The following is a 14637-nucleotide window of genomic DNA, read 5'->3' as shown; positions in this document are numbered from 1 at the left end:
TCGTTTTAACTGATCAAAAGGATAATTTGAAAGAATTTGCGAGCGTCAAAGCGATGACATATTGTTACAAAGTTAATGTAGGTGTATTGAAGAGTAAGCTAGTTTTATTTTGAATTACTTCTTGTGTTTTCAATAGAAAGGAGGGAATACGGAAACTTCTCGTCAGACCAAACAAAAACACTCTTGTAGGTTCAGAACGAATACATTAACATCAATGCCAAACAATCCGTAAAGTCATTAGGGTTGGCTTTTTGCCGGCAGAAACTGGTTTTTGCCCTGCCGGTGGCAGAAACTGGTTATAACCGGTAAAAACCGGCAGAAACTGGTAGAAACTGGCAAAAACTAGAAAACGTTTTTAATAGCTCTAGTAATTACTTAATGACAGGCAATTAAGTAAAATAAAATATATAACTCATTTCGTCATTGCAAAAACTTAATATAATAGTTTATTTAATAATTAGTGTAAAAATATGTTAAATAACAAGACTGACATTTCTAAAGCAAAGTAAAATTTATCGTAGTTGAAATTGCTATGTGTTAGAAATTTTAGCCTTGTAATGTTGTAAGTAACAAATTTTTCAGTTTGTTTATAATTATTTTGTTTGCATTTAATATAAAGTGTGATATATCAACAGATTTTTTTTTATTTTATTAAATTCTAAAATTCAGAAACTTGTCATTTTACACTTAATATAACTGAATAAAGCTATTCTCAAAGAACAAAGAGCTCCCCCCCCATTTTGATTTCTATGGAAAGCTAATAATCCAATTATATAAGTACTAACACAGTCTTCAACTTTGCTGTATGTAAGAAACAATATAATTGGTTAGATTCACTGACTCATAAATGTAAAGAGTTTCATTGGTTAAAACTAGGGTTGCAACATGGATGTCGATGTTTTGGAAACATCGATTTTTTTGTTAAAACATCAATGTTTTTAACATCGATGTTTTACTTTCAATGTTTTTGGACTATCGATGTTTTGGTTTCGATGTTTTTTCGATGCTGATGTTTTTGCATTTTAATTGAAAATTATCATAAAATTTTGCTCCAATCTTCTCGCTAGGTAATTAAGTTTACTTATGGAGTTGCCAAAAAAAAAATCATTTTTTGCACCCGTTTTATAAGAACAATTTTTCTGCGTAGAGGATGATTTTTCGGAAGATCACTACAAGATAGTAAAAGATTAACTAGAGAGTAAAAAAGAGATCAAAGCTATTGGAAGAACCTGACACTGGTAGTCTGGTGCCAGAACTTGCAGTCTATTTCAAGGCTCCAGTTCTTAAACTAAAGGAAAATCCTATACGCATTTGATAGTGATGGAAACTTCTGTTCCATCGAAAGAGATGTTTCTCAGACTGGTGGGATAGTCTGCGAAAAGAGAAATGCCCTTCTTGGGGGGACAAAGTAAGGAAACTTCTTTTTCTCCAAACCGTCAACACCAATTCGGGCTTACTTATCAATTTCCTCCAACAAGTCGTCCGTTTATTACCTTAAATTTGTGTTTAATTATTAACTAACAGTACAACACATATTTCTTACTCTTAAAAATAATTGTTAGAATTAATTTTGAATTTTTAAAATAATTAGCACAACTTTTTCTCATCATTCAACTGACGGTAAGTGCTATGATACGTTTTTCTTGGATTCTAATTGATGTAAATTTACTTATAGTTTCATTCAGTTTGAAAATATTTCCTTATTACTATAGCTAGTTGTATGAATCGGTGCTTGTCTTATTATCAATTTTTGCCCTACTATAATACCAAGATGTTGCGAAATTACTCTTAGTAAATTATATGCATGATTTGAGGTTCAGTATTTTCAATATATTCGTCGGATACGTATTCTTTTGTATTGCTTAAATTAGTGTAGTATATTCAAAAATGTATGTCATACATTGATAAAAAGATCGATGTTTTAATTTCTAACATCGATGTTTTGATGGGATTGAAAGAATCTTCTCAAATTTCTCCTTTGTGCACAACAAATTAAGAAATTGTTTAGGTTTAGAAACAGCGTCAAAACTTGTATTTTGTTACAGGCTGCTGCAGTGTGAAAACAATGTAAAATTTGATTTTGAATGGTGATAGTGTTGTAAATAAATTGTATTTGGGTTAATATTTAATTATTTTTCTTATACATTTTCTATTCTATGTCAGGAATTGCATTTATGTCATTTTTTGAGTTTCTGCCAGTTTCTGCCATAAATGTGGCAGAAAGGGGTTTTTGCCATGCCGGTTTTAACCGGTTTCTACCAGTGGCTTTTACCGCCTTGGCAGAAACCTGCCAACTCTGAAAGTCATACACTGTAGAATATCTTTTATTTGTTAAGCAATAATGTTTAACGCCAAAACATTCTACAGCGAGTGTGACACTAAATAAAATTAGCTGAGTGATATGAACAGATGTACCTAATAGAAAAGGTAATGCTGCACGATAATTTATGAGAACTTTCGGAACACGGACGATTCATTTGTTATGAGTGAAAAGAAAACTTTTCCAGCGTTAAAACACCATCCGTCTGGATTGACAAAACGCGCGCATGCTCTTGCTGTTTGTTGATGTCTATGTGCATTAGGTGCCCCGAGTTGACTTCTGCCCATTGTTCTATCGAGGGATTCATAAATCTCTATTATTTCCACCGACGTTGCTGAAGTTGGTTTTTTGAACTTGACGTAAAAGTCGTCTTCGTGCCAACTGGATGGCATCCAAGTGTGTTTGTACATCTTAAGTGCAAGACTACTTCGATATCAGAAGGCAACCAAGATTTCGTGAACGAGTAATTTGTTTACAATTGGTCTTTTTTTCTTTGTCATCATAGCGTCGAAGTCAAGTTAAATTACTCATCAACCAATTAAAAGACATATACTGTATTCAAACTTACGAATTTCGTTTTCACTTGGGTCGAGAGAATTATTCCTTTAACTTTTTATGGCATTCAGCATTCCTTTGGAGCAGATGTCTTCAATCTGGGCTCAGCAAAATCATAGGGTTCCTTGTAACTTTGATAGGGGTTTCGCAAGTGATCACTATTTGACTGATCAAAGCAATAGAATTGTAGAAAGTTTTCTATTTTTATAAAAATTGAATTCTTGAAATCAGGTATTGCTTGTAAAATTATATTGTGTAAATAAATAGTTTATAGATTAAATTATTTCAGACGAAAAAATACTTTGCAATAAAAACAATCACAGCCGCTGCAATAAAAAAATCATTAACTTGTTACAATTTAAAGTGTTACTGCTTTTGTTATATTCCCAACCCATATTTTAGAAAAGAAAGGAAAAAAAACAACATAAAACTACCTTAAGAAATAATAAAATACCTTTGTACAAAACAGTAAAATATGCAATAAAACGTTGTTTCTTTTTCGCTGTCAAGGAAGCATTGTATATGCGAAAAAATGTTCACTCAAATATCGGCCTAAATTTCCATTTTGCTCACCCCCAAATAAATGCTGAGTTGCGTTTTCGGTTTGACAGTACGTGCATATGTACTTAAGAGCGTACGGATGTCCGAAACATCCATTTTGACGATCCTCGAGTTAATTACCATGAGTTTTCTCATTACGTCTGTATGTATGTGCGTATGTATCTCGCATAACTCAAAAACGGTAACTCGAAAACGTAGACTCTCAGTGGGGTCTTGTTGTGCTCCTCCTCTTTTGTTTACATTCGGATGTTCCAAAAGGGGTCTTTAACACCTTTTTGAGGAAAATCAGTGTTAATTTCAATGCAAAGTCAAGTAAAGTTATATTTTGGCGAACATTTGGCAAATATATCGTCAAGAATTTGGTCGCCAAGTTTTGGCGCCAACTTGGCGACATATCGCGAACCGGTGATGTTTTCTCGTTTCTTTTTTTCTATCATTTTTTCCCCTTCATAAAAAAAAAACTTGCATTTGCGGGCCGTTAAAAATATGAATTTTTTCTCTTTTTTTTCTTTTTTTCTTATTTTTAGAGTACTAAAATTTGCTTGAATCGGCATGTCCTCAATCAATTTTATTACAAATAATTCAATACATTTTCCTCCTATACATATATTATTCACAACTACACAAACTATTCGATAAAAAAATTTCATTTTTTATTTTAGTTAAACTTTTATTGCGGCGTGCAGGAAAATTCTAGTTTAAAACAATCGCAAGAAAAAAAACGAAGAGTCATCTAATTTTGAAATATCAGAGAAGCACAAGAGCAATCAAACTTAACCAGTGAAAATAATAAGAAACCTTTGAATATTTGAAAAAATCTCGTTAAATAAGAGTAAATGAACTTTTTAATCCATAAGTTTGCGTCAATGACTTTGATTACCAATCGAAAGTTGTCATTTAGGTTCACTTTCCACAAGTTTGGTTAATAATCTAAACTACTCAGTTAGGTTCCCTTTCTCCACATTTGGTTGCCAACCTTAACTTGTCATGTGAATGCATTTTCTTCACAATCGGTTATTGATCTAAAGTTGTCATTTAGAATCGATTTTCCTAAGTTAATTTAATCACATCATCGGTAAAAGGATTGTAAAGTACACCACGTGAGTGTTCATATCATAAAATTAAGTTCTCTTTTTTTAAGAGTAGGACCTACTGCATTCCGCTGCAAGAAACATCCATGTCTCGGTACTCCTTTTAAGAATGAACTTTTAGAAGATATACATACACACTAACATTTTTATAATTGAGACCAGTGTTCCAAAAATTCAAAAGTTCTCAAGGGCCATTCCGCCGTCAGGTGCGGGACAAAAATACGCTTAAATTTCATTAACATTTCGTCATACCTCTTAATATTTTAATGAAACAAGGGTAAGCAATTTTTTAAATCTTTACACTTGATACGAAGATACTCCTGGCACAATTATATTTTTATTAAAAATTTTGGTATTTAAAATAAAATTTATTTACATGCTTCACGTGCGGGACATCCAAAGTCAACCTCTGGTAACTTGCTTATGAATAAGCTAATATTTTAACTCTAATAATACAGCAATGTCAAAAAAAATTGTAGATTTTGAAAGCTGTGGTTCCAACGTAAAGGAAACATATCTCAATAGTTTAGAAATAATTATTTAAACCATTGAAAAAAAATATGAATATACCCATTCCATTGAAAATCGTTTCTTTGTCCCGCACGTGACAATTCCTATTTTTTATAAAAAATAAATAATTTTTGAAGAAAGGTTTTACTTAAGAAGTCACACATGCGTTTGTGATGTCTTAAGCAACAAAATTTTGTTTATCATCCTTTTAAATTATTATTTTTTATGAAATATATGAAGCGTCACGTGCGGAACAAATTTACCGTTTTCCGTGGAATGGCCCCCAACATTTTTTTTACCCGCGTGTACCCATTTTGTTTACTCACACTAACATTTTTTTACCAAGATGAATCTCTCGGGCCAGAAAACTTAATTATATTATTTTATTCTTTTCTAGATAGTATGGGAAAACACTTAAAGTAAAAATTGCTGCCACACACTACATGCTTATCTGTATTTAAGAAAACAATTTATGACTTGGGCTTCAAATTTGCAACAATCACTCCTAACACCGAATGAAGATGATCAGTAGTTTTGGAAGGTTTCAGAATATATTTTTAATTTCATAACATTTAACACGACCACGGACCACATGGATGAGCTTCGCGCACCACATACGGCCCGCGAAGCTGATGTAAGTTGGGCACCACTGAATAATGCAATTGAACCTGTATGTGAAGTTCAGTTGTCAGTACTCTTTGGCACAAACAATTATTTTCCTTGAGTGCACGATTGTTTTAGCTTTCAGTTTTTTATTTCCAAATAAATCTTCCGGGCCGGCGTTCTTGGATGAGATCTCAGTCACAGATGGAGCTGCCTCCTGTCAGTCACGTGTTACAGCTGTCGTTAAGAGTTTTGATAAAATCCACGAAAAAACATCAATACAATACGGATTTCTTTGTTTCTGTTAGCAGTACTCAGTTCCGGAAGTTTTTAGAAATTTCTTTTTATGAAGAGAGAAAAAAAGGCAGAGTTTTTTCTTTTTTTTGAGCATTTCAGACTTTGCTCATTGTTTTAGCTGTCTCAATTTTTTTCCATTCTCAAAGAGTCTTTTAATTTTAAAACCTTTACACGCCGTGCCGGTGCGGTTAAGGCGCTCTAGTTCAGTGATTCTTAACCGGTGGTCCGGCGGACAAGCACCGGTCCGCAGAAATATTCGTGCCGATTTCCAGAGGTTTTTGCTTTGTCCACGTAAAATAAAAATTTCCTTACTCAAGAAAAGAAAACACCATAATAATAAATAATAATATCCCATACGACATCTTTTACATGAGTTTTGTGAATAATTTTTGCAAACTTTTCAATGATTTTCTATGTTTATTACTTGTATCCAAAATCACCGATTGAATAACGCTCTGACATCACCAACAATGAAATTCGCATTATAGCATGCATGATCACATTATTTCATTGTTGCAGCACCAAAAATTTAGTAAGTTATTTTTTCATTTTATAACATTTTTTGACAATGTTTGAAATGTACGGAAATGCATTATTTCGGCAGGGCTAAACTGGATCTGGTAACTTAACCGTTTTACTGGTAAGACTAATTTTAGGAGAAGGAAGAAACGAAAAAGAGGTCAACAACTAACGCTATCTACTGGAGTTAGAGTTAATTCACTGGAGTTTAAGTTAAAATTTCAACTATCAAAATATCACCAAACAGGCAATGGCTTCGTTCAAATGTAGAAGCAATTTTCAGACGCCATATCTTGACGGGCGATTTCTAGTTAATACAGTAATTACTTACCTTACTCTTAACATTTAAATATTTTTTGTGATAGCTCTTTGACACCTATAGTCCTGGCAAACCTTACCTGGCACCTGGCAGCATTGTCAAGGCTACGGAGATCTAGAGTCGCTATATAAACAGGTCGACGCATCAGCTTAAGTTTAGCCATTTTGGATCGGATTTTTCATTGTTGCGCTGCTAGAGTTACCACAGCAAAGTTTCAGGTTTCACCAAATCTGCTGAAAATAACCTTTATTTAATAAACAATTCACGTGCTGCTAATAACCGCTCGCAGTGAACAATCACCAAATGCGATTACTCGCCAGAAAAGACAACCACTCAAACACGCGCTCCGATCCAAAAGGGCTGATCTTAAGCTGATGCCCCGGCTCGTAGATATAGGGCCTAGGGGCCTTACTCAGATCCTAATCACAGCATTGCGGCACTGCTGGGTTAGGCTTGCCCCAACTATAGTAAATTTCTATTTATATGTTTATTAGTTGATTTATTACTATTATTCTATTTTGTAAAAAAGGGGAAAAAAAAACCTCGCAAAATGCTTTCACGAGTGTTTAACATTCCTCGAATTGAAAGTTTATTTTATTTATTTTTTGCTAATAATCCTAGAACCGTTTTGTTCATGTTGCTAATGAACGAAGGAAAACAAATCTACCAACTAATCTTTGATTTCAAATAGTTAATCTGTCAAAACATTTTCAAAGTTTCTTTTTATCTTGACTATACAACTTTATCTTCTATTGTATGATAATTCACATTTCATCCACAACATTACCTGATTCAATTTCAGAATTTGAAATGATATAGAATGTTTAAATTAAGTTTCTGTGATAATTTTATGAAACTGTCAATTTACCCTTATCTTTCCGTTGGTAGACAAATAAATCTCCCAAAGAAGAATAGAAATTAATTGCCTCAAATGCTTTTACATTATTTTTTTCCTTCCTTCTTTAATGATCATTTTTATCTTCCCTTTTAAGTGTTAAAATGTAGTTTTTTTCCCCTTCTTATTTTGTCTTTTAAAGTAGCGTTTTTTGATTTCTCGTTTTTTTTTTCAAATTAGACTATTAAAAAGTTTCGTTTTATATTAAAAAACCTTCAAAGTAATCGTTTTAATTTTTATTTCTCCAATAGGATTTTTACTCTTTTGTGAAAAAGAAAACTACGCATTTCTTTTTAACGAACCAGACGTGTCAAACACTGCAATTGTCTTCAGAGGAAGTATCTTTGAAGGGTCTTTGATAACGAGTTTAAAAGCGAATGAAAAATTTTGAACGTCTTCAAATGTCGCGCTTGAATGGAGACTTCCTTTGAGAAGATATTTCAATGCAAAGAAGATTCGAACTCGAGTTTAACGAATTGGGAAATCAGAATTTATTAAGCACGTTTAGCACTTGATTTGCAATAGCTTTGTTACACCTGTCGAAAGAGAAAACGGCATTTTTTCAAAGTACAAATTGTTAAGATAACCAATTCAATCTCACCTTATTTGTTTCAAATTAATTCGGACAACAGTTCAGTTTATAATATAGGGTTAGCATATAAAAAAATATCCCGGTTTTCAAAATTTAGATTTTTAAAATTATTACACTTAAAACTATAAATGAAACCATATAATTCAACCTCTATAAGTTGACCACCTGCTTAATTGAACCACTGAAGTAGTGCGCCGCAAGTGGTCAACTTACACAGGGTTTCACTATAGGGGAAGGTCGGGTAGTATCGGACACCTAAGCCAATTTCAATCATAACACTTTTTGTTTTATTTGTAAAGAATTACTTTTTACACTAAATTATGCTGTACTAAGTTACCTAACATAAATTGTAAACTTTGGTTAAAAAAAACATGGAGTCGTATTTTTTAAACAAAGTTTTGTCAAACTCGATTTTTGGCCAATTTTAAATTTTGGAGGGTTGTATCGGACAAAACATTAAAATGTTGAAATAAAAACAAATAGTTCAGAAATAACATTTTAATGTGCAAAAAAATGAAACGAACACAGTAGTTGGTTACTTAAAATAGTATACAAGTCTAAAAATGAAAATAAGTAATAATTTTTTATAAAAGTTGAAAAATATAGCCAACTTTTTCAATGGCTTCTTTCATATTTGTTTCTCATCCCATTTATGTCGTGATTTTTCCATTTCAACTGTTGAACAAAGAAAAACAACGTCAGTATTTTATTTTAGTGCCCGTAACTTTGTCCGATACAACCCGAAATTGGTTTGTCCGATACAACCCGACTGTAAAGCTACAGTTGTTTAACTACCACTAGGTTATTTTTTAAGCTAGACACTTTTATAGCTCATAATACTTAGATTAATATACTATCGTTCTAAAGGTATAACAATGAAACAATATAACTTACTCTATGTATAAATATATGCCCCAGAAGTTAAGTTCGTGCACTGCAATTCTCTCAACAAACAAACAACTAGCTTTGCACACCAGAACGAACGGTTGATTTGAACCAATATAGCGTCTGTGACTTTCTTCCTCAATACGGCACACTATGTTGACCTAGTACGTGCTGCCGCTGGCGGCGGAATTAAGAAGCAGCCCTTGTCCGATACTACCCGCTGTTTGATACTAAACGAACTTCCCCTATACATTTTTTAAACTGGGATATTCATTTATTATTAACTTTCAGAACGTTGTTTGATGTTACTCGAACATCTAATATAGAGAATTTTTTTTTATTATTATTTTAAGTAGTATTAATAATACTACTTGCTCGGTCATTGGTGGGTGGGACAAGCTTTTTAATCGCTGCCAAAAATATGAATAATAGTCGTTATGAAGTTAACTGTTAATATTCTTAACAAATGTTGTTTGCGAACGCTATATTGTGTTTGAAAATGTCATGGTTGCTCGGGAAAGGAAACAAAATTATTTCCCATTTGAATTATTTCATACATTGACAAATAGGTAGATTGTAAATCAAAATACTCATTTTTCATAATTTTTAACAATCCATACATATAATAGCCAATGAGCGAGTCAGTGACGGATCCAGCCGATTGTTTTGGGTGGGGCCATCCGAAATTTTTGAACAAACTCCGAACTCCCCATAAATTTTATTAAAATGAAGTTTTAAAAACACAATTTTCGGGTTTATCGAGACATTAGATGAGGGGGTGGATTTAGGAATCTCCCTCGAAAATGTTTCAAAATTTAAATTTCCGAGTAATTTTTGAAAATTAGGAAACTCAAAACGCATTTTGTCTATTTTTGATGATGTGCGGAGAAAGGTCAGGTTTCGGGCGCTGGCCCCAAAATACTTTTTGAAAATAAAGCTTAGAAACCAAAATATTCCTAAAAATGCACCTTTAGGTAATGTTTGCTTACATTAAGGAAGAGTGAAGGTGCTTAGAATCCTTCCTTCCTGGAAATATTTTGCCTAGAGGTTATAAAAATTCGATTTTTAAATATATTTATACATATTTTAGAAAGGGATGGAAGATTCATGAGCTCCTCCAAAAGCCTCCTTTTAAAGTTATCATCACGATATAAACTAGGGAGGGAGGGGGTCCTGTCAAAAATCTTGTAAATGAAGTCCCAAAAAATTTCATTTAAGTTGCTTTTAAACAAGTGATAAGGGCTGGGTATCCGTTAGTTTCCGTTGACATTTTTTCCAAATAAGACTTAAAATGCAATTTTTTGCTACATATCAAGGCATTTGTGAAAACGCATGGGAAAAGTGGGTTCTCCCCTTAGTTTCGAAATTAAAGCCATAAAAAGGAAAATTTAGGCTCTCTTTGGTTTTGTGAACAATAGGTATACTCTGAGAACTGCAGCATTTAGAAGTCCAAGTGTGTATAGTTGGAATCAAGAAATGATGTAAAAGATGGAAAATTTTTTTGGAAATAAGTTTTATTTTTGAGGATAGGGATATAATTTATATCCCAATTAAGGTCTATACTTCTTTTTCAGTAAAACACATGTGTTAAATTTTGTTATCTTCTCATAATACTTTTTTCTTTTTTTTTCTTAAAAAAATTCCTACAATCACAAGACTTTGGAAGGGCTCGGTTTCTGGTTTGGATTAAAAATTCAGAGCTGTTTTCAGGGTCCCATACAACGGGTTAAACCACAAATAGGGGTAGGTATGGCGGACCCTGGAGTGAAAACTGAAAAGCTGTTTTATTTCAAGTGAAACACTTATCGAATTGCCTGATAGGGGTTTTTCATGTTTTCTTATATCAGTTAAACTACTGTATACCAGATGGATCTCATGTTGAATTCAGCTGCTATTGTAAACGAAGTAGAGAGTTTATTATGCATAGTATCAATTTGCCTAAGCTCCTGTAACATCGTCGAAAAGAACAACGCTGACTGAATTGCTTCAACGGATTTATCAATTTTCTCTTTAAAAAAACCCCCGAATAAACTATGTAATTTCAAAACATTCGCAATAAGCCAAGCTGATGCTATCGGATACTACCACAAAGAGACAAAGATACGCTAATGATCTAAGACATCCAAAATGATGCAGAGAAAAACTTATTCTCCCCCCCCCCAGAAAGGCGTGGAATTGATAGACATTTAGACAAAACAATGCAGGTAATATTAGAACAGGAAAGATAACAATCTAAGCGAATTATTTAGTAAACTTGAACCTATAAGTGATTTGTTTATCAACATAGTATTTGGAAAGCAGAAGAACACCAGATAATTGTTTCGGTATCTGCATACGCATTGTTTTCAAAGTATTTGCTCTTTCCAATTGATGGCGCATTAAACCCAGTCTAATTATTTTACTGATTCTGTGATTTAGTTCCGAACGAAATTTGATGCTTAACTTAATTACTATAATGTTTCTTGTTGTAATTGGCTCCATTTGAGAAGAATGGCGGGAAATATTTATAGCCTTTCGAATGGATATGAAGCTTTAGAATTCGGGGTTTCTTTTTCTTAAATGTGCATATTTTTGTACGAAAAGAAATTAGCCCGATGTTCAAACTTTTGAAAACAAAGAAGTTTTGTTTTACTGTTTAGGAACGGAGATGTTAATGAGCTCATTTACTTTGTTTGGAAGAATGAGTATTCGTTTCTTTATTACGTGATCCAAGTACTTAAAATTTTACAATTTTCAATGTGAGGCAATTCAATTGCAAAACATATAAAGCCATTTTTAAATTAGATTTTTGATTGCGACATGTTATTATAGATTTTTCTTGGAAGATGTGGAAGATAAGGCTTAGTTGTTGAATAGTAGAATTGGGTTAATAAGCTTTGCAGTTCTGTATTTTATTGTAGTAGAAAAGTTCAGCAAAAAAAAAAAAAAGTAAGAACATTATTTAAATGAGTCCTATGAAGTAAAATGGTTTAACAGTACCTTAATAGATTTAAATATTGGATGATAAATAATCATCTTTTACGATAATGATTGTCAACATTAGACCGTGTACTCGTTGGGGCTCGGACAAGTCTATAAGAGGTAAGAAAAAAAAAAAGTTAAAAAGTAGAGATTTGTAATCTCTTCACTTCTTTTCAAAACATGTTTTTTTTTCTTTTCTAATATTTTTTAAAAGATGAAAATTAGTTCTATAAATTTGATTTCAAGAAAGAAATGGTTTTACCTTTAACTTCAACGTAATTTTCAAATTTAGTGCCATTAACTTTGTTTATTAAAGTCACTTTTTGAGAACCTTTCATTTGTTCTGGATTATAGAAAGAGACAGGGATTTTTGCTGGACCACACTGGGTTTGGCTTTCGACCATGAATGAAGATCTCACTAACCGAAACTAATCCATACAAAAGTTTAATCTCTGGCAGTGCATCTCAAAACCTCAAAAAGGACGCTCGGCTGGACCAGGAATCTCAGGGGAATTAAGCTTTTACGTTGAGCTTTTTATGGTGGTAATACGTTAATCCTTTGAGGCTCCATTTGCAACTACCAATTTTGGGCCATTAATTGAAATAAAATTATTAATTTGCAGAAGCGAGGGAATGTAAAATGATATAGTCGAAAAAGCAGTAAAAAATAAGCATGTTACCGTTTAGAGAGTAAAAGAGTTTTTTTTAAATATTCTTCAAAATTAAAGTCTTCAACTTTTTCTTGCAATTGTCTTGCTGGGTATTTCTAAAGAAACTATAACTATGAATCACTATTAATGTACAATGAATATTTCATTAATGCCCAGAATTAGGTGAGAGCTTTGATACTTATATCCTGAAGTTAATTTTTTACTGTGATAGTAAAAGTAACCCTTGTGACATCAAAACATGTGTGGGTCACTAAGTTTTTCCCTCACTCAAAACCTTATTCATTAATTTCAGGATACGGCAACATTGCTCCCAGAACCGGACCAGGGAAGATCGCAACAATCTTCTACGCCATTATCGGCATTCCTTTGATGCTTCTGTACCTCACCAACATTGGCGACATCTTGGCCAAAGCTTTCCGGTACCTCTACAGTAGAGCTTGCGCCTGTTGCGGCGGATCCGGTGGTGGAGATGCGGCTTCGGTGGAGGCTAGAAGAAGGCGCGCTGCTGAGTCGTGGAGGGTCCAGCATATTGTTGGGAACGCATCATCTTCCAGGCTCGAGATAGACGATAAGTTTCCGATGGGTATACCACCTCCGCCGCCGCCACCCATATCCCGTATCACAGAAGATGAGGTAAGTGATATCTCATCAAAAACAACCCTGTTATAAAAATTTCCCCCGCCAAGAAAACCTTTAACTTTTCCGCACAAAAAAGAAAACCTGCATCCTAAACCCAAAAACCCTCAGCCATAAAACGTTATGATATCTAGTTTGCCCGCCAAGTATCTGCCAAACTATCATCCTCCCTCTTCTCCTTTTTCATCACAGCTACTTCCATTAGAACCTCCTCCCACCTACAACTCCTCAGAAATATGGATAGATCTTTTAACTTGTTTATCTTATTTGGCGGGAAACTTTTTGCTCACCAAGCAACCACTTCACTTTAAAAAGCTTCCCGCCAAACAAGATAAACAATTTAAAAGATCTATCCATATTTCTGAAGAGTTGAAGGTGGGAGGAGGTTCTGATGGAAGCAGCTGTGATGAAAAAGGAGAAGAGGGAGGATGATAGTTTGGCAGACACTTGGCGGGAAAACTAGATATCCTAACTTTTTATGACTGAGGGTTTTTGGGTTTAGGATGCAGGTTTTCTTTTTTGTGCGGAAAAGTTAAAGGTTTTCTTGGCGGGGAAATTTTTACAACAGGGTTGTTTTTGATGAGATATCACATCTTTTTGCATTGATATTATTACTTTGTCTGTATTTTTAGAATTGAGAACTTCAAGTCAGAAAATTTTCAATTGAATCAACGCTGTTTTGTGTTTTTAAGGAACAATAATGGCTAGCCTAATTTTACGTCAAGTTATTTTCTGACTATTAAGATTCTATGTTCATTTTGCGAGAATTGGGCGGTTTAAATTTTATTGCAATCTTGTATCCTCTCTGTTGCAAAGAAAAGTTCTTGGATAATAAAATACTATACTTTAAATTATATTGTTTTCAAATATTTTACAACTTCGCAATAAATTCTATTACAGTTTCTTTATTTGACAGATTATTCAACATTTTCATGAAGGTTTTTTTTAAAATGATTTACAGCTTGAGGGCTATTTTAATCTAGCTTTTCACTTTTTGTTTAATTACATTTTTTCTTAAATTGTGGATTATTTTACGTTTTCTGGGATAATTTTAATTGTTTGATTTATCTTTTTCTTGATAGAAGTCTTTGTCTTTTGTAATACCTAGTTTTGTTGAAAAGTTCATTTAAAAAATCGAAATAACGCATGTTATCACCAAGCAAAAAAAAAAAAAAAAAAAAAAAAAAACTAAGCCATTAAATATTTTAAATTTGAATGTGTC

At 33.1% G+C, this 14637-nt stretch overlaps 1 protein-coding gene across 1 annotated transcript in view; it reads left to right on the top strand.

The window, feature by feature from the left end:
- LOC129229601 (potassium channel subfamily K member 18-like) overlaps positions 1 to 14637 on the top strand; it is a 69292-nt gene that overhangs the window by 47321 nt on the left and 7334 nt on the right. The window contains exon 2 of the mRNA XM_054863937.1: positions 13072 to 13412. Within this exon, the coding sequence (XP_054719912.1) occupies positions 13072 to 13412 (341 nt within the window). The remainder of the gene's footprint in view (positions 1 to 13071; positions 13413 to 14637) is intronic.

The sequence above is a fragment of the Uloborus diversus genome, chromosome 9 (assembly GCF_026930045.1).
Source record: "Uloborus diversus isolate 005 chromosome 9, Udiv.v.3.1, whole genome shotgun sequence".
Classification (NCBI taxonomy): domain Eukaryota; kingdom Metazoa; phylum Arthropoda; class Arachnida; order Araneae; family Uloboridae; genus Uloborus; species Uloborus diversus.
The sequence above is the reverse complement of the archived record's forward strand: the minus strand, read 5'-3'. Positions and strand labels throughout refer to the sequence as shown.